General features: G+C 43.3%; 1 protein-coding gene across 4 annotated transcripts in view; it reads left to right on the plus strand.

Moving 5' to 3' along the window:
* The window catches only part of SCN8A (sodium voltage-gated channel alpha subunit 8), a 110,281-nt gene that overhangs the window by 35,508 nt on the left and 49,501 nt on the right, over positions 1-25,272 (plus strand). For 3 of the 4 annotated variants that reach the window (XM_083427184.1, XM_083427181.1, XM_083427182.1), the window contains exons 3-12: positions 2,111-2,228; positions 4,001-4,091; positions 5,322-5,450; positions 7,694-7,785; positions 14,838-15,059; positions 16,079-16,142; positions 18,318-18,459; positions 21,882-22,088; positions 22,339-22,626; positions 24,106-24,465. In XM_083427184.1, the coding sequence (XP_083283310.1) occupies positions 2,111-2,228; positions 4,001-4,091; positions 5,322-5,450; positions 7,694-7,785; positions 14,838-15,059; positions 16,079-16,142; positions 18,318-18,459; positions 21,882-22,088; positions 22,339-22,626; positions 24,106-24,465 (1,713 nt within the window). Of the gene's footprint in view, positions 1-2,110; positions 2,229-4,000; positions 4,092-5,321; positions 5,451-7,454; positions 7,547-7,693; positions 7,786-14,837; positions 15,060-16,078; positions 16,143-18,317; positions 18,460-21,881; positions 22,089-22,338; positions 22,627-24,105; positions 24,466-25,272 lie in introns of all 4 variants that reach the window. The other variant, XM_083427183.1, reaches the window with a different exon arrangement.

Below are 25,272 nucleotides of genomic sequence, written 5' to 3' on the forward strand. Positions count from 1 at the left end.
CGGCAGGGTGCGCTCCTGTCGTTCAGTCCCAGCGCCTGCCAACCTAGCAGTTCGAAAGCACCCCTGGGTGCAAGTAGATAAATAGGGACCGCTTACCAGCGGGAAGGTAAACGGCTTTCCGTGTGCTGCGCTGGCTCGCCAGATGCAGCTTGTCACGCTGGCCATGTGACCCGGAAGTGTCTGCGGACAGCGCTGGCTCCCGGCCTCTAGAGTGAGATGAGCGCACAACCCTAGAGTCTGTCAAGACTGGCCCGTACGGGCAGGGGTACCTTTACCAACAGTTTGGTTAACCTGTGGGCCCATCTAAGGAGCCTGTCTTCTGAGCACAGTAGTCTCCTCACTGGGATTGTGACTAGGAGGACCAGGGTCCTTTGAGCGTTGCTGCCTTTTTCTGGAATTATCTCCATAGGGAAACCTTTTAGGCCCACTATCTGTTAGCACGTAGGAGCCCATTTAAGACTTTTGCGGTTTCAATAGATGTTTTTAATAGCCAGCAGGGGTGCTTGCTACACGCCATGTCTTTTCTTGGGTTTAGCTGTTTGATTTTATTGTGGGAGGTTTTTTTAAATGTTCAGGACTTTCAGGTGATTGTTTAAAAAAAGTACAGATATCCGACAACAGGTCAAAATTAAAAATGAACGAACAAATGGGGGTGGAAGCACTGCAGCACCAGTCAACAACCCACATGGAAATTCCAAGATGTTTCAAAGTCTGGTTTCTTCCGCCACATTCCTACCTTCCTTATTTTACTGTAGACGTTCAGGAAATGGGCAAAGGGTTGGTGCCTGACCTGTTTTGCTTCCGAGGTTTCTATCTAAGCAGGCATTTGACGTTATTATAGTAATTGTTAATAAGAACTATTACAGTTCTTATTACAGTATCTTATTACAGTATCTTATTACAGTATTCTTTATTTATTACAGTATTATTACAGTATTCTTATTACAGTATCTTATTACAGTTTTACAGTTACCTGTTTTGAAACTGCTGAAATGAGTTGCCTTGATTTTATTTCCATTTTACTTCCATTTTGACGCTGTTACGTTGGTTCGCATGCAGTTGGTCCTTTGAATTTCCTTTGGGGAAAAAACGTAGTGGTCTGTATAGAAAAAGTAATGGACAGGGAAGGAGCCTGGAGTCACTGGTAGAACATGTGGTTTACATGCAGAAGGTCCCAGATGCAAATTATATCATTTCCAGATATGGCTGGGGAAAGGCTCCTAAACTCATGGAGAATCGCTTTCTTGTCAGTGTAAACTGATGGTCTGATGTGGTATAAGACGGCTTCTTAGGTTTGTGTGCTACATTTCATTGAGACTTAAGCAAAAAGGCCTTTGCCAGATGGTGCTCGTGGCCTCTAACATTTGTCCATCTTATAGAGGTAGCATCCTATGCATATTTTAAAATGGGCTTTATCTGTTCAACATGTTACATGTTGTTGTTTCACACATTTTTCATGAAAGTCAACTAGCACCGCTTTGGAGAACTTCTTAACGAAGGCTTGGGTTTTCATTCTTTCTTTTTTGACTTCATGAAAAGTCAAAACAGCATGAAAACACAACCCTTTATTAAGAAGTTTTCTCTTTGTTGATTTGATAAATATTTGGCTTTTATGTTAGATGTGTGTGTGTAGTCTTTCAATGCTAGAAACAATAAATGACTAGGTAATGTACAAAATGTTTTAAATAGTTATTTGGGCTGTGTACAGTTTTGTCTACAAACCATAAAATATAAAATTAAGACATGGATATAAAACCAAAACCAGTACAATTCTCTGCACATCTACTCAGAAGTAAGTCCACTGAAATCAATGAGTCTGACTTTCAGGTAAGTGTGTACAGTGATTGCAAACTTCATTTATGTATTTGTTCTAAAAGTACTACTAACTTTCTGTATTTATTTATCTGCCACATTTCAGCTCTAAAAATTCCCACAAAGCTGCTTACGACAAACAATGAAACACAACAATATGAACATCAGACATATGAATGCTGTTTTAAAGCTAAATACTGGTTTCAAGTTATGGTTAGATTGTATATGTGTGTGTGTGTTTTCCGCTGAGAGGTATATGTGCATAACTTTTTCTTTCTCTCTCTCTCTTTCTCTGCAGACCTTTGTAGTACTAAACAGAGGCAAAACACTCTTCCGATTTAGTGCCACGCCTGCCTTGTACATTTTAAGTCCTTTTAATCTGTTTAGGAGAATAGCTATTAAAATTTTGATACATTCATATCCTTTTTTATGGTAATATCGGTTGTCCCTTCTGTAGTCACGTTTCCTGGTATGTAGGGTTGCTGTGTTGACTAAAAATATATGGATTGGGTTTATGGCCCATGACGCATCAATGTTTTTGTTTTTTGTTTTTGTTTTACCCAAAAGTCAGGGGACACCCAAAAAATGCCTGGATACCTGGACGATCAACTAAAGAAAGACACTTTATTTGGAATTACATTGTTACAGAATTAAATGGGGTGGGTGTATGTATATGCATTTGTGACACAAAAAGTTTGGGTTGCTAAGGGTTGTTCGTTGTGTGCCAGGAGTTGTGTGCCTGCAGAGGCATTTGCTGGCACCCAGCGGATTCCTGCCCTGTACTCCTGCACTGAAATTAGCACGTTTAGGTGATTCCCCACCACTATTTCAACAAACCAATGCACTTTTTAATGCCCCTGCCTTCACTTCCTTGGGATATTGGACTGAAAAGTTGACTATAAAATATTAGGAAATACAAACCTAAAGGTAAAGGCAAAGGAACCCCTGACCGTTAAGTCCAGTCGCAGACGACTCTGGGGTTGCGCTGCTCATCTTGCTTTGCTGGCCAAGGGAGCCGGCGTTTGTCCTCAAACAGCTTCCGGGTCATGTGGCCAGCATGACTAAGCCGCTTCTGGCAAAACCAGAGCAGCGCATGGAAACACCGTTTACCTTCCCTCCGGAGTCGTACCTATTTATCTACTTGCACTTTGACATGCTTTTGAACTACTAGGTTGGCAGGAGCTGGGACTGAGCAACGGAAGCTCACCCCGTCGCGCGGATTCGAACTGCTGACCTTCTGATCGGCAAGCCCTAGGCTCAGTGGTTTAGACCACAGCGCCACCCACATTGAGAACCTAGCGGGCTCTTATTTATGCATCAGCTTTTCTCTGCTTGCATTACAGTTTTACAGCCTTGACATTAGGTGCTAAGTAGTGATGTGTGTCTAATGTTCAAAGGTGAAAGGGGATATTTTCGTTTTAATGCTTTAATAGTAGATTCAGGCTGTAATCTCACATAAAATTTAAATCAGCTTGGAATGCGAATGTGAAACCAAAATGGGCCAGAATAAACATCAAGTTTGAAATCCCACACATCAACGTTCAATCATGCATTCACATTCAATAGAGACTCAAGATGATTTATTATTCCTCATGTATGCAAGCATTTTAAACATATACATATGTTTTACAATAAGCACACAGAGACTTGAATTAGATTCTTTCAGATCTTCTTTACTGCAGTCACTATTAATTAATATCAATTTCCTGTATCCACTGTGAGACTTTATGATTCAACACTTAAGAGTCCATAATCTGCACCCAGTATTTGGAACGGTGTGGCTCTTGACTAGAGTTAGACCCAGTTCAGGGGCAACATCCGAGAAGATCGAGCTATATGCCAACTTTCTCCTTCCTCCCCTCTCTGCTTTCCTCTTCACCTCACATGTACAGCTTCAGCAAATCTCTTGTTTTCTTAAACCACAGTTTCCCATTATGTCCTAATTGAGAAACTGTGGTTTAAGAACTTCCTCCAAATCAGGATATTAAACCAGGTATATATACCACTCATATTTAGATGAATAGTAGGACAGTCCACTGCAGCCGCAAACACCTGCTGAAAAACTGTTGCAGTGGTAATTGCTGATGATATTGTTTTCCGATTTAATTCAGTAAGGTTCAGTGGGAGTTTAATGGGATGAAATGAATATGTGATTTCTTACGTTTCATGCTTCCTTGACTTTATTCTACAGTATTTAGCATGATCATTATGTGCACTATTTTGACGAACTGTGTGTTCATGACTTTTAGTAACCCACCAGAGTGGTCGAAACAGGTGGAGTAAGTAGCAATTCATTTGTTTGTTTTGTGGGTGGTGGTGTAAATCTTGCTTAATTCTTTAAAGTGATGGTGGCCTCTCTCTTTTTGGAAAGTATGCTAGGCAGCAAATTCACAGTGTGCTATAATTTGCTGCAAGTTGGCACTTCAGGTTTTTCCTTAAAAATTGAACTTGGATCAATCAGACTTTGAAATGTCTGTCAAAACCTGTGAAGATATGTATTAGAATGTTTAATAATCTAATAGTCTATTCCAAAACCTATCTGTAGTCTAGAAACCAACTATGTTCTTGGTATGAGCTTTCATGTGCATGCACACTTCTTCAGATACCATGTGCATGCACATAAAAGCTCATACCAGGAACAAACTTAGTTGGTCTCTAAGGTGCTACTGGACAATTTTTATAATATATATATATATTTCTACTGTGTCAGACCAACACGGCTACCTACCTGAATCTATGTGCAGTCTGTGATTGGCCAGAATATCTGTGACTGCATTCCCATATCATGGTAACTGTAGTTTTAATGTTTTACTGTGGACATGCTGCATGTAGATAGCTCCTGCTCTGCTCTGCTCCTAGCACGTGTGGGTGCAACAAACTACAAGCCCTGGCAAGCATTACAGTGGTGCCCCGCAAGATGAATGCCCCGCAAGACGGAAAACCCGCTAGATGAAAGGGTTTTCCGTTTTTCAATGCGCTTCGCAGGACGAATTTCTCTATGGGCTTGCTTCGCAAGACGAAAATGTCTTGCGAATCTTGCGATTTTTTTCCGCTCCCCACCCCCTTTTTCTAAGGCACTAAGCTGCTAATAGCCTTTTAGCAGCTAATCCGCTAATCCCTTAAGCCTTTAATAGCCGCTAATAGCCGCTAATAGCTGCTAAACCTCTAATAGCGCTAATCCGCTAATAGGGTTGCTTCGCAAGACGAAAAAACCGCTAGACAAAGAGACTCGCGGAACGGATTCTTTTCGTCTTGCGAGGCACCACTGTATATCCAAACCAGGTGTTTTTGTTTCACTCCATGCAAGCCATGATGTGAGGCCAGCTATTAATTATGCATCACAATGAATTGTGCACTGAGCCACTGTGAGCAGAAATCCCACCAACTCTTAAATAAATCCGAATCTAATATTTTAATGTGCAACATTGGCCATCTCTCTTAATGAAGCCATTGCTGCATATTCTAAACTGTATTCTGTTTTCCTCCACTGCTTTTCCTTGTTCTGATAGGTACACATTCACTGGTATATATACATTTGAATCACTTGTGAAAATTATTGCAAGAGGCTTCTGCATAGACGGCTTCACTTTTCTCCGTGACCCATGGAACTGGCTAGACTTCAGTGTCATCATGATGGCGTAAGTTACGTATTGTGCTCCTTTTCGTGTCTAGATAACTGTATATGTTACTGGAAGGAGAAGGAGAAGCAGGCTGCAAAGGAAGTCCAGGAAGGCGACAAAGCAACTGGGCCCTTTGATCATTCCTGACTAATCACTGACTAATCGTACATTGGATATGAAATTCTTCAGGACCGAAAAACTTTCCTGTAAAACAACTAAACATTTTTGGACTGCTCTCCATTGATAATCATTTTTGTAATTGTTCTAAATTAGTCTTGAGCTGAAGGTTTCGGCACAAAATGGAAAGCTAGGAATATCCTTAGGAACTTGAATCCTGGCTATGCCTCAGGGCACTGTTTTCCAACTGATCAGCAAGGAGGAATGAATGAGCAGGCTTGTCTATACAAGGCAGTTTGTTGGCTTGCTCTTGTGCAGCCTATATTTACATCTTTCGACTGGGACAGTTTGCCTTTTCAGATCTGATAAACTATGAACAGCCCAGCTAGAGAGAGAATTCAGATATGCCTTTTCAAGTATATATCACATTTAGCTGGTGTATCTATTGTTTTTTTCAAATGTTTTACTTAACTCAGTAGAAGCATCCCCCCCCCCCAAAAAAAACCCCTGGGCATGGTGCAGTTATCATATTTACATCCATGATATTGGCTCAAAAAACTGAAAAGGAACTGGAGAGACAATTTTTGCAATGTGTCCAGAGTGCCTAATTTCAGTAGTGATGGTCTACCCTTCTAAAACTCTGGCTGAATTCTTGGACATTGGGCAAGTGTTTCAGACAATGTGTTTGCCTATAGTATGAATCATGATAAGCAGAAAGGAAAGGTTCACAAGTAGATTGATTATGTGCACTTGTACAGGCACACGGAGCAACAAATTGGGTTGTTCTGCAAATGATCTTTTGGTATACAAATATCATTTTTATGCTAAATCTCTTGGAGCCCTGAGAATTCCAGTCATTTTCAGTCCTTGCACAGCCTGGGGATAAATTAATCAAGATGGCAAATGTCAACCTTGAAATTATGGCCAGGTCCTTTTTAACAATTTCAGCATTTAAACACTGTGAACTAACTTCTTATGTATCCTTTTCTGTGGAGCTGACTCTAGTGGGGCAGTGAAGGAGGAAACAAGAAAGTAGAGGTTTGGGTTAGGCAACCTGTTTGCGATTGAGGACCACATTGTTTTGTAGGGGAAGTAGGGGGCACATGTCAGTGGTGGCTGATAGAGCCAAAGTTCTGTATAGGAAAATGGAGGGGGTTGCATGGGGGCACAGGGGGCTGCATGGAGCCCACAGACCGCAAGTTGCTCACCTGTGTTCAAGGTAAATCACAGAGCTTAGCAGTACTTTTCCAGCAGACAGAGATGGCCTTCTTCTTTGGCGATCACTCGTAGCTGAGTAAGATTGTCTTCCATGAACATGGTCTTAACAGTGAGTCCATAAGTGACTGCGGAGACCAATTCTGGATCCACGTGTCTTTCCCGGTGGGGACATAGGTTTGAAGACGGGAGTTGATCATCTTAGCATGTTTCTCCCTTTTGTCCTGAGTTTGAGCGTCTTCAAAGTCCATAACACCTTTGGTAAAGGCTGTTCCCCGATTGGAGCGTTTTCAGGCCAGTGTTTGGCCTAGGACATGTTGGTACCATTGAAGCAGAAAATCCAAGTGCCATCTCCCCCCAGTTGACAATTTCCTGCCCTTTAATGGAACTCTAAAATGTGCCTCTCTCAGGATACTTCTTCCTCCCTACCCTTGTTTTGCCACAAGAGAAATCACAAATGGGAAGCATAACTGAAGAAGAAGCCCTGTGATAATGGAGACGTCTAAAACTGTTTCATTTGCAACCTTAGATTTGTTTCTTTTTTTTTCTTTTTTCATGCCACTTCCAAAGCAGTTTACATTGTGAATGCTGTTCCCTGCCCCCAACTGAACGTTACACTTTTATTTTATTTTTATTTTTGAAAGCTAGGTAACCCCAATCGGTGCCATTAACTCTGGTTTAATTCTGCAGGTATATAACAGAGTTTGTAAACCTAGGCAATGTTTCAGCTCTGCGCACCTTCAGGGTACTGAGAGCTTTGAAAACTATTTCTGTAATTCCAGGTAAGGCTGTTGGTGTTAGGTGTTGGGTCGCAGCTCCCTGTGAGTGATGTATTGCTGTCCGTAGTTGTTGTTTTACTTCCCCCATTCCCGTTTTTCGTGTGTGTTATTGTCATTGTGTCTCTTTGTGTGTGACCTCCCTCGTTGCAGATATGTCACAGAGTTTGTGGACCTTGGGAATGTGTCAGCCTTGAGAACTTTCAGAGTTCTCCGAGCTTTGAAAACTATCTCTGTCATTCCAGGTGAGAAATGCTTCTATACATGCGCCTTGCATTTCCCCTCCCTTGCCTTCCTGGTCACTTGCCTTTTCAAAAACGGCCCTGGCACATTTTTGATAGGCCTTGCATTCTGCATGAAGTGTAGTGTTTACAACAGTGTAAACAGACGGACCAAAAATACAGCAATAATGCACTTCAGTCCATTCCCCTAAAACTATAACTGGTGCGAAACAAAGAACTTAAATTTCCCTTTCAGAACTCGTACACATTGTCGTTTCGACTTTTGGGAACTTGGACATAGCCCATGAAATCTCAAACCCAGACCAGTTGAGGACTCTGCAACAATATTTCCCAACATCACCCACGCTGTGCAAATTGCATGATTATACTTATTTTTTAGAAAAAAGGGGCGTTTGTCTGTATACAACGAAAGTATCAGTTGTTGCCAGTTATGGCACTAGGTGACATTGCGAAACTGCTTGTGTTTTTAAATATGTAAATTTTGAAGTGTGGGAGCTTAGCATGACAGCTCCCATAAGACAGTCCCGAGAAGAAGAAGAAGAAGAAAATGCAGCTGTGTTGATCCATTTTACAATTGCACACACACATAGCAGCAGTACACAGCATAACCCCCATTTTATTAGGATCAGCATGACTATGCTTAGTTTCCTGGAAGTGAGCTCCACTGAGCTCGGTTGTGCTGTACCACTGACCGCATAGCTTCAACTTCTTAAAACACATGCTTTTTTGTGTTTCTGTTTTCAAAACAAAAGAGCTTCAGTCAGCTGAAGGGCAACTTTTTAATTGCAAGTGCAAACAATTGCAAGTGCAACTCATTTAAACTGTTAGCGTGAAGTTGGAACCCGTTAAAAAAATGAAATAGCCAGCATCTTGGGCATTCTCTGACTTCCGCTAATCCAGAGGTCCGCAAACTTTTTCAGCAGGGGGCCGGTCCATGGTCCCTCAGACCTTGTGGGGGGCTGGACTATATTTGGGGGGGGGGGTGAATGAATTCCTATGCCCCACAAATAACCCAGAGGTGCATTTTAAATAAAAGCACACATTCTACTCATGTAAAAACACCAGGCAGGCCCCACAAATAACCCAGAGGTGCATTTTAAATAAAAGCACACATTCTACTCATGTAAAAACACGCTGATTCCCAGACCGTCTTTGAGCCGGATTGAGAAGGTGATTAGGCCGGATCCGGCCCCCAGGCCTTAGTTTGCTACCCATGCTAACAAACAAACTTGAAAGGTTCGTTATCACTTTATTCACTTGCCAAGTGATGCCATCATCACTGCTGCTCTGAAAAACATCCCTGGTCTTTCCCTCCCCTGTACAGTTGTGCCTACATCTAGGGAGTAACCCACATGTGCCATAATTTGTGGAATTCAGGCATGAGTGTTTAATAATAATAATAATAATAATAATAATAATTTTTATTTATACCCCGCCCTCCCCAGCCAAGGCCGGGCTCAGGGCGGCTAACAAGCAATGATAAAAACAAGTTGAATGAATACAACTTAAAAACAAAATTAAAATACAACATTAAAATATTGAAATGTTAAAATATTAAAATGTAGCCTCATCGCAGGAGGAGAAAGGAAAAGAAAAAAAGAAAGAGGCGGAGGGAATCAAATTGTCTCCAAGCCAAAGGCCAGGCGAAACAACTCTGTCTTACAGGCCCTGCGGAAAGAAATCAGATCCTGCAGGGCCCTGGTCTCATAAGGCAGAGCGTTCCACCAGGCTGGAGCCAATGTTGAAAAGGCCCTGGCTCTGGTTGAAGCTAATCTAACTTCCTTAGGGCCCGGGACCTCTAGGGTGTTGCTATCTATGGACCTTGAGGCTCTCTGTGGGGCATACCAGGAGAGGTGGTCCCATAGGTAGACCTAGAGTACCTGATTTGGCATCCAGATTGGTCTTCTTATGATATAATGAAAGCCAGTCATATCACACTTCCACACAGTAAACGTATGTCTTCCTGCATTGCATTTATCTCTGCTGTGGGAAGCAACCTTTCATGAAGATGATTGCCACAATGACTAGGATGTCTGCTTGGGATATGATTGTTCCTTTCAGATGGCTGCTTTGCCCCAGATATTTTATGTGATTTTGGACTGTGTCACACGTTACATTGCGCCCCCCCCCCAAAAAAAAAAAGTTTGGCTCGTGCAACTCATCTATTCATGGGAACTCTGCGGATAACCCACTGAGCAGGCTAAAACCCTAGTAACCCATTCTTTGCAGCAGCGACTTCTATGGTCCAAAACTCATTTTCGTGGATTAATGGAAATGGAAAGGCAGCCCAATGTAACATATGAAGCAGTTCTTTTCCTTTGTTTAAAAATAATGAGCTTAATCCCTCCGCCTCATGTGTTAACATAGTTTTGGGTGGGTAGGTGTATGCAGAAATATGTTAAATGCACTGTAAATTAATGTCTTGCTGAAATGGGTTAACCGAGGTCTAGAGCATGCAAACAAGCCGGCAAAAGTGGGCCTTTCTGGTTATGTAACCACGATGTTCGCTTGAGGAAATGTTTGGAAACATTTGGGATCGAAGCATATGTGCTTTGCTTAGCCTTGGAATATGAATCCTGTGCATGATGTAACATTTCCAGCCTTTGCTTGGGCCTGGCTCACATCATCCAGCTTGCTTCACATTGTCTAATGCCTGCTGAATACTTGTAAGATCAACCTTTTCCCATTTCCCAGAAGTGAGCGTTTCAGTCACAATGAATAGTTCTATGATCACTTCACTGGAAAAAAGCTTTTAGAAAGGTTATGTTCTTCTCTGTTCCATTGACGGTATTTATATTAGTCATATACTGCTGCTGTAGTCCAAGGTAATTGTCCTCTAGGTTGTAGACTGTATTCAAAGGCAGTCCACATCGATTGACCTCTCCTAAAGGGGCACAGTATAGATTTGGTTCTTTCAAAATGCCAGTGTAGAGTTTTGTGTGTCCTAAAATCCATAGTGATAACATGCAACATGTTCCCAGAAACCTAGGAATGGATAAGACAATGCTTTCTTTAGCTGCGCCGCACACAAGCCAAAAGGTTGCCATCGGGTGTGTTTATTTAGAACCAGGGTATATCCACTGGAATGATTCTTCTGGCCAGACATTACACTCTGGGATTGCCAAATTCTTGGAGAGCCAGTGTGGTGTAGTGGTTGAGAGTGGTAGTCTTGTAATCTGGGGAACCGGGTTCGCGTCTCCGCTCCTCCACATGCAGCTGCTGGGTGACCTTGGGCCAGTCACACTTCCCTGAAGTCTCTCAGCCCCACTCACCTCACAGAGTGTTTGTAGTGGGGGAGGAAGGGAAAGGAGAATGTTAGCCGCTTTGAGACTCCTTCGAGTAGTGATAAAGTGGGATATCAAATCCAAACTCTTCCTCTTCTTGGTGTGCTTCTAGCCCTTGTGGCAAAGGACTTCTCACAACATCTTCACAAATTCTTTCCCCCATTTCTCTATGTATGCCTAATGATATTCTCCCCCATACCACCAATGGTAGCAACTGGAGGGGCAGCCATCTCAATTGGGATGCCTTGCTTATGGAATACTCTCCACCAAGGAGGCTTGTGTGGCACCAACTTTGATGTATTGGATGCCAGACAAAGATAGGTTTCGAACTGGTTTCGTTTCGTTTAATTGTTGCTTTTCATCCAGCTGCTTACACCTCCTCGTTGTATATCAGCCTACCCCTAACCTGCTGCCCTCCGAGTGCTGGTGTGCTCCAAATACCACCAGTCTCAGCTAGTGTGTTCAGAGAGTGAATGGTCTGAGAGGCACCGATATTGTGGCATTGCTGCCGCTAAGAGATTTTGGACCTGATCGATACCTAGGTTGCGGCTCACAAGGAGCTTTTTGCAAGCTGCTCTGAGCCGTCCAAAAAAAGAGCGGCCCATACGCAGATTGCAATAAAATAAAGTATGGTGATCTTTGGGAATGATGGCAGCTGGAGGGCCAAGTTAGATACCTCATGTATATTACAAGTGACAGGGATAGTGCATCGAGCGCTTGACATAAATGTGTATCCATCACAGAACTGGAGTATCAAAACAGCGTGCTTGCAAAATACACTGCAACGAAAGCTATTTATTTGTATACCTTAATCCCACTGGGTAGATCAGAAGGTGCTCTTTATTGTCACTTGTGGGAATGCCTTTAGCGAAGAAGGGGTGAGTCATGAACTTAGAACAAAATGAACGAATGAGCACCCCTTCCAAAGCTTTATAAACTGGAGCCCTTTGGGAACGCTTGAAAGCAGCAACGAGGGGGTTGTTAATATCAATTACAGCTGCATGAAAGCACCAAGGGGCTGGAGAGGGAAAGAGACTCAGGGCTCTGAGTCAGGAAATGGCTGAAATTTCAGAACTGGGAGTAATAAAATTGTCTGGAAATGCTTGGATCAAGTGGTAGATTGAGGGGAGCAAGAAATTAATAAGTCAGAACATTTAATGGCTCATTAGATGCCACTAATGGGCATAAATTAAAGGAAAGGAGAGTGAGTTAAATGGGTTGGTGTATTAGCTGGGGAGAAAACAGTGCAGCTGGTTACTTTGATTAGAAGGTTGCTGGCTGTACCACATCTTAGGGTTACTTTAAAAATCAGTGTTGAACAACCGTTGAGTTAAGATTGGGAGGGTGTTCATTGATGATGTTGACTAGGAGAAATGGATCAATTGAAAACAGATAGAAGCATTTGAAACAAAATAAACCGAGAAGTCTGAGGGAGCTCAAGAAGGCATTTGGACAAAAAAAAACCCTACAAAATTCCTATGCTACCTTTTGATCCTATTTATGGCTTGATGTAGGAAAGGTGCTTTCAGAACATATTTACTGTAGGTATTTGGCCCAGGAATGCAGTTTGGGATTGTGCCAAGTTTATTCCTCCTGCAACATGGTGGCAAGCCCTTTGCACAACACACCCTCTGATTCCTCTTGCCCATTCACGTACCTTTATCTTTTGCAGCATCTGAAATAAACTGTTCTGTGTTTGGAAATACATCAAATTGAGAAATAAACCTGTGTGAAAGGGCAAAGCATGCCTGTGGAACCTTTGGTTCTCCAGATGTTGCTGGTGTTCATTTTGCTGGTTTCCATTTCCCCCCAAAATTCAGCTTTTCCCCCCCCCCTGAGGAGGGGAGGGGGGAAAACTGTTTCCCACCCATGGTTTCAGAATTTCCAGAAATTTTACATCTCTTCCAGGAACCACTGCTGATGGAGTCCACCATCCATTAGATTAATTCAGGGAATTTTGTGTATTTTGTGTAAATAATGTGCATTCTTAATCTGACTTCATCCTTCTAGCGCTATTACCAAATCACCCAGAAAGGTTATAGCAGGCGCGATGTTCCATGTGCTCTTCAGTGCTGTTTCTGATCTAGTTCATCCATTGGTAGTTTATGGGGACTCCAAGCATAGGCACATGCTGGTGTCACCAGCACTTGTAAGTTGTCCCATCAGCACAATGATTTTCACTTGAGCAACTGGACTCCCCCTTTTCCCTTCTCTCTGTGCACCCCTTAAATCTGTTCCGAGGGGTTCCCCCAAAGCTCTGGATGCTGTTGGGAAATAATGGAACAAAGCCTCATAATCTGAATTTCTGCGCATTCAAGCCAAAAAGGCTTTATTAACAGGATAAGTTAAGAAACTATTACCACATAGTTTAGGAGAATGGCTGATTTCCACACACACACCCCAGTACCTGAGATTGTGGAGTCATGTTATATGTTGTTCTTTGAAACTTCCTCCTCATACTTCTGATGCTTGCTTGCTGCTATGGTATCTTTTGTGATACTTTCATCATTTAACCCTATTGGTATCCCCCACATTGAAAACATCAAAGTACCAAGCCTATTTGGGTAAATTCATGAACAAGACAAAGCTTCCTTTCATCACAACTTGTGACCCACAGTAAAAGACGCTCTACTTTTGAGTTATAATCTAAGCTCTCATAGTAGATGTGCTTTGCTGTATCTTGCAAAGATGTCGCTTGAAGCTTCACATAGATGAGGCAGAGCACGGAGTGTATTTCAAAGATTTTCCTTGTTCGTTATCATAAACTGATTTTATCTTTATGGAAGATTATGCTTTCCCCCCCTTAATGGTCCAGAGCAATGTTTGCTGGAAATAGAGCAGTGATAATGAATAAGTGAGAACTAGTTTGGTATAGTGGTTAGAATGTTGGACTGGGACCTAAGAGACCATGGTTCAAATCACTGCTCAGCCATGAAACTCACTGGGTGAATCCAATTTATCCTCCCCACAGCAACATGTGATAGGTTACCCTGAGAGGCAGTGATTATTCCAAAGTCCTCCAGTGAACTTTGGTGGCCAAGTAAGGATTTGAATCAGGAGTCCAGGGTTAGGACTGGGAACAGCTGGTATTTATTTTCTTTACTAAGATCTACCCTCCCTGTTTTTTAAGACACACAAAAAAATCAAAACGCCCCACCAGAGAATAGTTTAAAAGTTTCCACAACTGTGAAAAGGATATGGTTTGTGTTGTTTTTAATTTCTGTACAGTGGGGGGGGGAGAAAGATTTTGAATCGTCTGTTCTTATCGGTATATAATATTAGGGAAATTCTGAAAGAATGGGGACACAGCAATGCAGACTGAGTGTACCCAGCTCGACATTTTCTTAAAATTTATTTTCCCTTTCATGTGAGGGTACCATATGAAATCAGGGAGTTGCACAAACTCTAGCTGCCTTCGCTAGATGTTTGTGTTCAGGGACAGTGAATTAACTGTGTGCTATCCCCTTAACGTAACCCAACCTTCAGCCTCACCTTAAGCTAGGAAAAATTTCCCCTCAGACCAGGGAACTGCACATGTCCCTGTTTAATGAACCACTTACATTCCCGATACCTGTATAGTGAGGAGTATGAATCCTGTAAATAAGGTTCAGAAGGCAATACACTCGACTTATTGTGGAATGGGTGGGCAGAGGACCATAGCAAAATACTCCTTGACTTCCCTGTTGTCAAGAAAATGTAGTATGTAGCCCATAGGTAGCTACTTTCCCTAAGATTCCACAGGAATTCCAAGACTGCTTTCCCTTTCCTCAGGCCTGAAGACCATCGTGGGAGCCCTGATCCAGTCTGTGAAGAAGCTGTCAGATGTGATGATTTTGACAGTGTTTTGCCTCAGTGTATTTGCTTTAATTGGGCTACAGCTGTTCATGGGGAATCTAAGGAACAAGTGTGTCATCTGGCCCATTGATCTCAATGAGACCTACCTGGAAAATGGCACCAAGGGCTTTGACTGGGAAGAATACACCAACAATGTTTGTAAGTGTGTGCGGCTGTTTTTTCCTGGCACATAATTATGTCTAAATAATTATGGCTGTGAGATTTGCTGGGTTAACCATCATGACTTAAAATGTTACTAAAGCCAGAAATGGTTCTTCTCTGGAGGAAAGGTGTTTATTTTGACCAGTATTTCTCTTTTGCACTGTATGCTTCCCTCTTTTCCTTTCATAGAAAAGCCCCTTTGCTTTTGCCATGATCCTTAAAATCTGGTTCTGTGTAGAGTCCTTTTTTATAATCTGTTCAAAAAACCTGCCCTGCAGACTGCTCCCCAGTGTTTATTATGAATTGGGCCTCATGAGAGCCAGTGTGGTGTAGTGGTTAAAAGCGGTAGTCTCGCAATCTGGGGAACCAGGTTCGCGTCTCCGCTCCTCCACATGCAGCTGCTGGGTGACCTTGGACCAGTCACACTTCTCTGAAGTCTCTCAGCCCCACTCACCTCACAGAGTGTTTGTTGTGGGGGAGGAAGGGAAAGGAGAATGTTAGCCGCTTTGAGACTCCTTAAAGGGAGTGAAAGGCGGGATCTCAAATCCAAACTCTTCTTCTTCTTCTCATATTTATAATCTTTTGTTCAGTTTTGCAAAGGGTGTTTTTTTTTTTGTTTAAAAAATTAAAGTCTCAATAATGACTTTACAAAGTATTGGTCTTGGGGGGAAATACTTAGGAATTCCATATCCCTGTAAGAGAATAAACCCGCCTCATGTAGCAATTGACATAAGAGGTTGTCATCGCGCTAGCATACAGAGTGTCAGAATTATACTCTGCAAAGAGGGAGGATAATTCAATCATATGACAACTGCCCTCCCTACCCAAACACCTGTGCTGTGGAATACTAAAGTCCCAAATGACCTTGCACTCATGGTACTGTGGTTGTGAAATGCTAATATCCCAGCTTGTGGATCACATTAACTGACTGTGCTCTTGTTTCTTCTTCTTCTTCTTCCTCTTCCTCCTCTTCTTCTCCTTCTTCTATTTTTCTTCCTCCCCCGTACCTTCTGTAGCCAATTTTTACACATTACCTGGGTTTCTTGATCCTTTGTTGTGCGGTAACAGCTCTGACGCAGGGTAAGTTCTCAATTCAGATTATCTCTATCTCTCTCAATTTGACAAACTACTTTTGAAAGATAGAAAAAGTCAATAGGCATGGATTACACTCCAAAAGTACTTAAATAAATTCATTTGTAAAGCAATTGGTTTACCTGGTACCTTGTCACCTTAAGTCTTCCCGACTATTTAACTTTTTTTTAATGGAGACACCTACTGTATCTTACTTAAAGCATACATTAAGCAGACATGCAGATGTGCACAGAGCTTATACATGATACCGGAATGAGACTCTACCTTCTTTTTTCACCCAAAGTCCACTTGAGCCACACATTGGACTTCAGTGTTGGAACAGGGAACAATACGTGTTAGGCCTGATCCAGATTGTTATAACTGCCCCAACTCAGGCAAAGTGGTATAATCATTCCTACATATATTGATTTTTAGCCTATTAAAATGTGAGGATGTATTACAATCCCAATTTTCCACCATGTGAGCACATCAGCATTGATAGGTCAGTGCTGATACCAGGAGTGGCTCAACCTGTAGGGCAGAGCTACAGCAATAACCAACAGAAAGGAAGAGGGCAAGGCAGAATGCAAGGTCAGGGCTGCGCAGATGCACCGGCAGAACCAATCCTGACTGATGTAACTATTCCTGTGCATCTTAAACTGCAATATTCCATATATGAACCACACTGGTTGAATGCCATGCTGTATGGTTGTTTGCTGGAGAATATGCAGGTTAACACTTGCAGAACAATTATGCAGTATTTATGCAGAGACAAGTGCAATCAAAACTGCTTCTATTGTGAACCCTTGATTTTTGCTGTGGAAGCTGCCAGTTCAATTCAAGTTTGTGTTTTGTTTTAGCATTCCAGAAATTCACATTTGTGTGCTACATTTGTGTACTTGCCTATGAATTGCACAGATGGGACTGTATATGGGTGAATGAATCACTCTTGTAATAAAATTATTCCATGGATGTAAAGAAAATCCATGAAGTCATACAGAAAGGCTACTCTTCCATCACACATTTGTTTTACTTAATATGGGATTTCTGACCTGCCCTTCACTATAAGGTTTCCAGTGCAAGTTCCAACAACAATATACATTTAATTCAGGTAAAAGAGTTTAAAATTAGTTCTAATACGCCCAGGAACCTCATCAAAATGCTGGAGAGGGCACACCTCCACAGACACATACCTCCACATGTGGTGGGAATTCCCCAAAATCCAACCATTCTGGACAACAGCCATACGAGAAATATGTAAAATAACTAAGCAAGTATTAGAAACCCCAGAATTGGCCCTACTAAACATCTTCCAAGACAATAATGTTCACTCACATCACAAAGAACTCATAACCCACCTACTCTCAGCAGCCAGAAGCATCATAGCCAGACACTGGAGAGACCTGTCAGGAGTAAGCAGGGACCAATAGTACCAAATAGTATGGGAAACAGCCTTACCAGAAAAATTAACCAATAAACTGAAACTGACACGGGGACAAATAGAAGAAGATGCCTTCACCCTGGTATGGCTCCCCTTTATCACATACACAGCCCAACAAGACGACAAGAATCCACCAACAGTATACGAATCAATATGGCTAACCTGACTCAAAAACACCCACCCACCCCACTCACACATGAAAATAAAGTTCACCACAGCCAATCACAAACAAGCAAACACACCTTAGGCCAACCCCAACTTCTCTCACCACCAAAGGAACACAAGCGAATAGCAAAGAAAACCTGCACAAACGATGCTGACACAGAACACCACACATACATTAAGTAAAATTAGAAACATCCCCACCCCACCCCCACTCACCACTCTCCCCTCCACCTCTTCCCCCCTTTTCTTCCTAATGTAACCCTAATGTCTCAACAAATGAAACTGGGCTGCAGAAAATGTAACTTGAAAATAGAGGCACAGCACATACGTTTGTAAACCAAGAAATCTTTAATAACACCCCCCCCACACACACACAAAGATGGAAGGTAAAAGAGTTTAAATGAGAAACATTTACAATTCAAATAAGGAACCAACACAATACAGAAGTAACATCAGGCTTGCTGAAAGCAGACTGTTGAATTGGGGGCAGCGAAAGCATTCACCGTGAGTCTTCCTCTTTCTGGTCTAATAGCTCCTACCATGCCAACTAGCTTAAATTTCTTCCATCTTGTCTGCAGCCAATGCCCCGAGGGCTTTACATGCATGAAAGCAGGGAGGAATCCAAACTATGGCTACACCAGCTTTGATACCTTCAGTTGGGCTTTCCTGGCCTTATTTCGCCTCATGACTCAGGATTTCTGGGAAAACTTGTATCAGTTAGTAAGTATGACATCTCCTATCCTTTACCTATGTGTGATGAGCCTCCTTCAGCCTGCATCAGGGGCCACCTAGCGGTCTGCAAAAAAACCAAAAGGCGCAGTTGTATGTAATTATGCCTGTGAAAAATGACAGAAGCATTTTCTGGCGTCAAATGAATTAGCATCAAAACAGCAGCTGCGATTCGGCTGAGTACAAAGCATTCCTTGCACTGGCTCAGCTTGAGTGTGACACTAAGCCAAACTATGGCTTAACACAAATACCCAGGCGTATGGCCTCCCAGAGAGGAGACTGAAGCAGCTCTGCTCCTCCAGTCCCGCTGCTGGGAGCTAAACCATGGCTTGCATGTCATCCGAATCTGGGTTTGTGGTTTGTCACCTTCGTACCAACCACAAACCGTAAGCCAAGAACAAACCTTGGTTACAGCTTGTGGGGTGTCTGGAGCAAGGCAAACCACGAGCCTAGGTTCAGATGACACACTGAGCCAAACCATGGTTTAGCTCACAGCAACATGGCAGCAGCAGAATGGAAGGAGCAGCAAAGCGGCCGTGTTCCCTTCTCCAGGAGACTGCAAGTTTGTGTGTGCCATGACTAAACAAAGAATACCAACGCACATAGGGAATGCAGAACCATCTACACCAGCCCAGCCCAATTGTCAGGATGCTGTCAGTGGCTAGTTGCCCAGGAAAGTATAAAGACAAGGGAGATTTCTTACTGTCCTTTTTTCTTTCAATCTTTACAGAGAGAGGCTATAGAACCCAGCCTCTTGGATAATGGCGTTGTCTCAAGTGAATCTCCACCCCCCCCCCATCTCTCCCACTTCCTCATTCATTACTTCTACGGGTGCTTTGTCTTTGAGGTCTTTGCTCTCCTATTTTTAAGGCTTACCGGGTTCTGGGAGATGGAGGGTCTGGGATGCTTTCTAATGACAACGTGTCAGCCAGGTGTTGTTCTGGTTCTGCCTCCTCCTCTCCCATTATTTCCCAACTTTTCTCCTCATCTGCCTCTGACTGTGACCTCCCTCAAGCCCCTTGTTGTAAATCTATACTGTCTTTATCTTCCTCCTCCCTGGAAGGGTCAGGTTGGGGAGGCGGTCTCCACCATTCCTCCTCTGCCCAGTCCCTGACACCAATGCACTATAGCAGGGATGTCCAACCAGTAGATCCCCAGCTGATCCTGGTAGATCACAGGATCCTTATCATGTACAAAAAGTTATGGGGGGAAGCTAAAAAACTCTATGCAATCCTCCCCCAAAATGCTCAACAACTCTGGGCAATCCACCCAGTAGCGTAGCGTGGGGGGTGCAGGGGGGGCCGGCCGCACCGGGCGCAACATCTGGGGGTTAGGGTTAGGGGGTGCAAATCCACGGTTAGGGGGCACAAATCCACGGGTTAGGGGGCGCAAATTACTTGCCTTGCCCCGGGTGCTGACAACCCACGCTACGCCACTGAATCCACCTACCCCATGCACACTCCTCCTCCCTCCAATGACAATGAGTAGATCACCACCAGCTTTTTTATACTGGGAGTAGATCACAGTCTCTTGGGAGCTGGATCTGCCTGCGCTATAGCTTTGTAGATTCCCTTTGTCCTGTGCTGATGGATAGAAAACATATGCATGGTGTTGCTCACAAAAGGGCAAATGAGTGGAAGGGGGGGGGACCATAGGTATGGCAGCAGGGTTTTCAGGGAAGGGACAGAATATTATATGCAGTGTTGAAATATCCGGTCTTAGACATTTTTGCACCCAAAGCGAAAACGGTTAAAATGATACCTTCCTGTTGTAGATTGGAACATGTGGGTTATTGGGTTGTTTTTTTTAAAAAAAAATGACACACAGAGATGGAGAAAGGAGGCAAGAAACTGATATTCCCTCTGTACACAGGGACTGCTTTGCATTGCTTTGTTGTAAGTTTGGAATCATAAACCACCCACCCCATATTTTGCAGGGCTCTTTTTCTGGTAATTTTTACATTTTCAGAGAGTGGTGGGGCAGGGGGGAAGGCTTACCATTTTGAGAAGATGCGGCAGAGGTTTCTAGTTATTTCCCTTTACCTAGCCAAAGGGAACAGCTGTCTCTCCCCCCCCCCTCCTTCAGGCCCATGGAAATAATGCTACGTTGTAAGGTAAAGAGTCAACGTGGTGTAGTGGTTAGAGCGTTGGACTAGGAGTTGGAACACCAGGGTTCAAATCTCCGCTCAGCCATGAAACTCATTGGGTGACCTTGGGCTAGTCTCAGTTTCTGAACCCAGCCTACCTTGCGGGATTGTTGTGAAAATAAAATGGGCAGGAAGAGGAACATGTATTCCACCTTGAGGAATGGTGGGGTATAAAGGCAATAAACAAACCAACAAATAGGTAGGAAATTGTTCCTATTGTTTTTGGAGGACAATTAGTACCAGCCATTATGGCTCTTCTCTTAATGGGGAGTCCCTTGCCACCGATTATGAATAGATTTTACCCTCCCACAAAAGTAGCTTGTTCTTTTCCTACCCTTTCTGCCTCACGCTACCCCACCAAAGGGCCAAAAATAATAATTAGGGCAGATATTTCAGCCCAGCAATACGTGAATTTCCATGTTTCTATACATACAGCAGCAGCATCATAAATACTGTCGTTCTGGTTACCCTGATATTTCCAAAGAATCAAAAGAGAGAGAGAATTCCTATTAGGAAAGGCAAAAAGTGGTTGCAGTCTTTTCAGCTTAGGAAAGCAATGACAGGAGAGATGTTACGGTTAACGTATACAGAATCAAAGAGCATTCAGAAAAAAAGACACACTTTTTCACATAATAGTGCTGTAGCTGGCCAGCCATGACACTGCATCAGTCATGAGCAGTGGTGTCATACCTTCCCATACACATAAGAGGACATGGGTGGTGCTGTGGTCTAAACCACTGAGCCTCTTGGGCTTGTCAATAAGAAGGTCAGCGATTCGAATCCCCGTGACAGAGTGAGCTCCCGTTGCTCTGTCCCAGCTTCTGCTAACCTAGCAGTTTGAAATCACACCAATGCAAGTAGATAAATAGGTACCACTGTGGCAGGAAGGTAAACTGCATTTCCATCATGATGTCCTGTTGCACCAGAAGTGGTATAGTCATGCTGGCCACACGACCTGGAAAGTTGTCTGTGGTCTAAAACCAGCTCCCTCTGCCTGAAAGCAAGATGAGCTCTGCAACCCCATTATCAACTTTGACTGGACTTAACCATCCAGGGGTCCTTTACCTTTACCTAGGAGGAAGGGGGTACTTTAATTCAAATCACCCTTTGCTTGGTAAAATGTTCTCTCAAAACCCTCTGGGTTTCTGCTTGCCTTATGGGGTTCCCAGCACCTCAAGTGGTCTTCTAACAACTAACATGCCACAAACCAATCTTGGGTTCAGCGACCAAAATAGGAAACCTCACAATGACCTCTTTTTCTTCGCAGACTTTGCGAGCAGCGGGAAAAACCTACATGATCTTTTTCGTCCTGGTTATTTTCGTTGGGTCGTTCTACCTGGTAAACTTGATTTTGGCTGTGGTGGCCATGGCCTATGAAGAACAAAACCAGGCGACACTGGAAGAGGCGGAGCAGAAGGAGGCAGAATTCAAGGCCATGTTGGAACAGCTGAAAAAGCAACAGGAGGAAGCTCAGGTTATTCCCTAACATGCCCCACCATGTTGTGCTTTCTCATTTTATAGAGAGCACAGGCTAATGTAATCCTAATAATGAACACATAATCCAATCTGTGTTCCATTGGAAATTGGAGAGTTTGCTGTTCTCTCCATGGCTAGAGTCTAATTAATCACAGTGTTTAGAGGCTGGAAGGAATTCATGCAAGGTGCTACAATTTGGTTATCTTGGTTCTTCCTAATCCTCCCCCCCACCCCCACCCCCACTGCAGGCTGCAGCCATGGCCACTTCAGCAGGGACAGTTTCAGAAGATGCTGTGGAAGAGGATGGCGGAGGAAGGATGTCCCAGAGCTCTTCCGAGATCTCTAAGCTCAGCTCTAAGAGCGCCAAGGAGAGGCGGAACAGGAGGAAGAAGCGGAAGCAAAAGGAGCTGTCGGAAGGAGAAGAGAAGGGAGATGTTGAGAAGGTGTTTAAGTCGGAGTCGGAAGATGGCATGAGGAGGAAGGTCTTCCGCTTGCCAGACAACAGGTTGGGGCGGAAACTTTCCATCATGAACCAGGTACAGTTTGCAGGCCCTGCAAGTGAAAACTTGGTGCTGGGTGGAATGTGTCAGAGGAATGGCTGGACTGGAGTCCTTCCTCACCTTCCCTGATAGCACTATTTTCATCCTTTCAGTCTTTCTCGTGCTATATTGCAGCCATGTATATACATCAGCGTTTGGCACAATATGTCCTAGCTGCCTCTGCGCCTTAAAGCTGCCCGCCAGCCTTCATTCCTACCCCTCACTAAGGGGGTGCAGTTGGAATGATGTAATTCAAAATGCCAGGAAGACAGATTTTCCTGTAAAGCGGAATGGAAGTAATGCCATATTCCGCTTCATTTGTACTGCCTCTGCTTAAACCGAGCACCAGTCTCTCCAAAATAAAGAAATCACTGGGTTATATGCAACTTTAGTCATACTCAGAGTAGACACACTGAAATTAAGACATGGCTAATGTTGTTTGCATCCATCTGTCTTGGGAGACAATGGAGGAGTGCACCTTTAGGCATAAGGTCAAACATTGCTCTGCTAATTCTAATGGGTTTACTCTGAGCAAAACTTAGTTGGCTATTGCCTATTACCTTCCATTGAAAAACTTTGATTGCAAACTATCAAATGGATTCCAGATCAATTTTGGTACAATCAGTTGCCTGACTGACCACATCATTGCATCTCTTGGTGGGCATTCTCTTTGTTTTCATGCCGTTGCAAAAAAGCAAATACATTCTGGAGAGGTGTTCAGTTACTTTGTCTTGAGAAAGTAGTCAGTGCTCTAGAGAGTCCCTATTGCTCTTTAAACAATCCATGAATATTCCAAAGGGGACATGTTCAGAGCAGTTAGCTCCCATGGTGAGGCTGAAAACTTGTTGAAAAGAGTTGTTTTAATGGAGGAGAGACATGTATAGGTCAAATCAAAACTGTAGACATTTTCTACCAAAGACTTTTATCTATCTAAATATGTAGAGATACATACAGTGGTACCTTGGTTTGCAACCATTTGGGATTACAACCATTTTGAATTACAACCACGTCAAACCTGGAAGTATGTGTCCCTTTTTTTGGATTACAACCCATTTTTTTGGATTACAACCCTTTTTTCTTTTTTCTTTTCTTTGAGGCCCCATTGGCAAAAGCACACCTTGGGTTACAACTTGTTTTGGTTTACAACTGGACCTCCGGAACAGATTATGGTTGTAAACCAAGGTACCACTGTAAATGGCAGTTTGGGTTTCTCTGGGCGATCCAAGGGGTAAATGAGGACCACGAAGCAGTGGAGGGTGACATGTGCTATTAAATCCATATATTAATTGAAACTAATCAGCTGATTCCTTTGCTACCAACCTCAGGCGTTTTCACGATGGAGAATTCGCCGCCACCACCCTTTTTTTCTTCTTCATCCGATTGCGCGGTAAATTCTATGTTTTTGCCTGTTGCTGGTGCTTTGTAGCTTCCTGTCCGCATTCCTCTTCCATCTTCCTGCTTCCTCTCTCCTTCCAGTCGCTGCTCAGCATCCCAGGATCTCCTTATCTCTCCCGGCACAACAGCAAAAGCAGCATCTTTAGCTTCAAGAGAGGTTTCCGTGACCCGGCTTCAGAAAACGAATTTGCCGATGACGAGCACAGCACAGTGGAAGAGAGCGAGGGCCGGAGGGATTCCCTCTTCATCCCGATCCGGGGCCACGAGAGGAAAAGCAGCTACAGCGGTTACAGCGGCTACAGCCAGGGGAGCAGATCATCCCGCATCTTTCCCAGCATCCGCCGGAACATGAAGCGGAACAGCACCGTGGACTGCAACGGCGTGGTCTCCCTGATTGGTGGCCCAAACTCCAACATACCCAGCGGACGGCTTCTGCCTGAGGTGAAAATAGATAAGGCAGCTACTGATGACAGCGTAAGGAAGTCAATGAGTAGATAGTCTAGGCATGGAGGCCCACCCTTCTCTCTGCTTTCCTGTATGCCGCCAAAATGGATCCTTTGAAGGAATGAAACTTGGTTTGTCTAGCCAACAGATGTTATAGTCTGAACCCTTATCCCAGGCTCCTCTGCTTCTTAATCTTCTTCACTTTCCCTTCTTTCCCAGATTAACCTAATCACATATTTCCTTCTCTTTTCTCTTCTGGCTTCTAAGAAAAAATGGCTTGGGAAAAAATTATGTATCTTTTTGAGGAATGAGAAGTGATCAAGTACACTGTTTGTTAAATCAAATCCCTCAGAAGTTTCAAAATGTGCAGGAACATCTGGGCGTGAATGGGCTAGGCCAGAAATTTCTTAATCCCACTCATGCAATTAGGATTAATTTTGTATAAATCTTGCTCAACGTATTAATATCCTATCTGTTTACTTGCTTTTTATTTTGGACATCTCAGTCCGTATTTTAGAAACGAGATGAATAAGGCAAGTTCTAGTGTAAAAAGAAGTTACAAAAAAAACCCACACACAACCCAAATCGTTTAGGAATTTCTAGGGTAGTGAGAAACAAGACTTTCTCCACGCAGAGTCAGAAGCAGTAAACCTGTGACTGAGCTGCACCATTTCAGAGACTTCAGGTCACTGAATACCCCTTAACTACCAAAAAAACAAACCATAGATGTCAAAGAGACTGTAGTTTTCTCCATGGGGCATAGTTGTTTGTGTGGAGTGACAGGTCTTGAGGTGAATTTCCCCA

Source organism: Podarcis tiliguerta (genome assembly GCF_965153285.1).
Source record: "Podarcis tiliguerta genome assembly, chromosome: 2".
Lineage (NCBI taxonomy): Eukaryota > Metazoa > Chordata > Lepidosauria > Squamata > Lacertidae > Podarcis > Podarcis tiliguerta.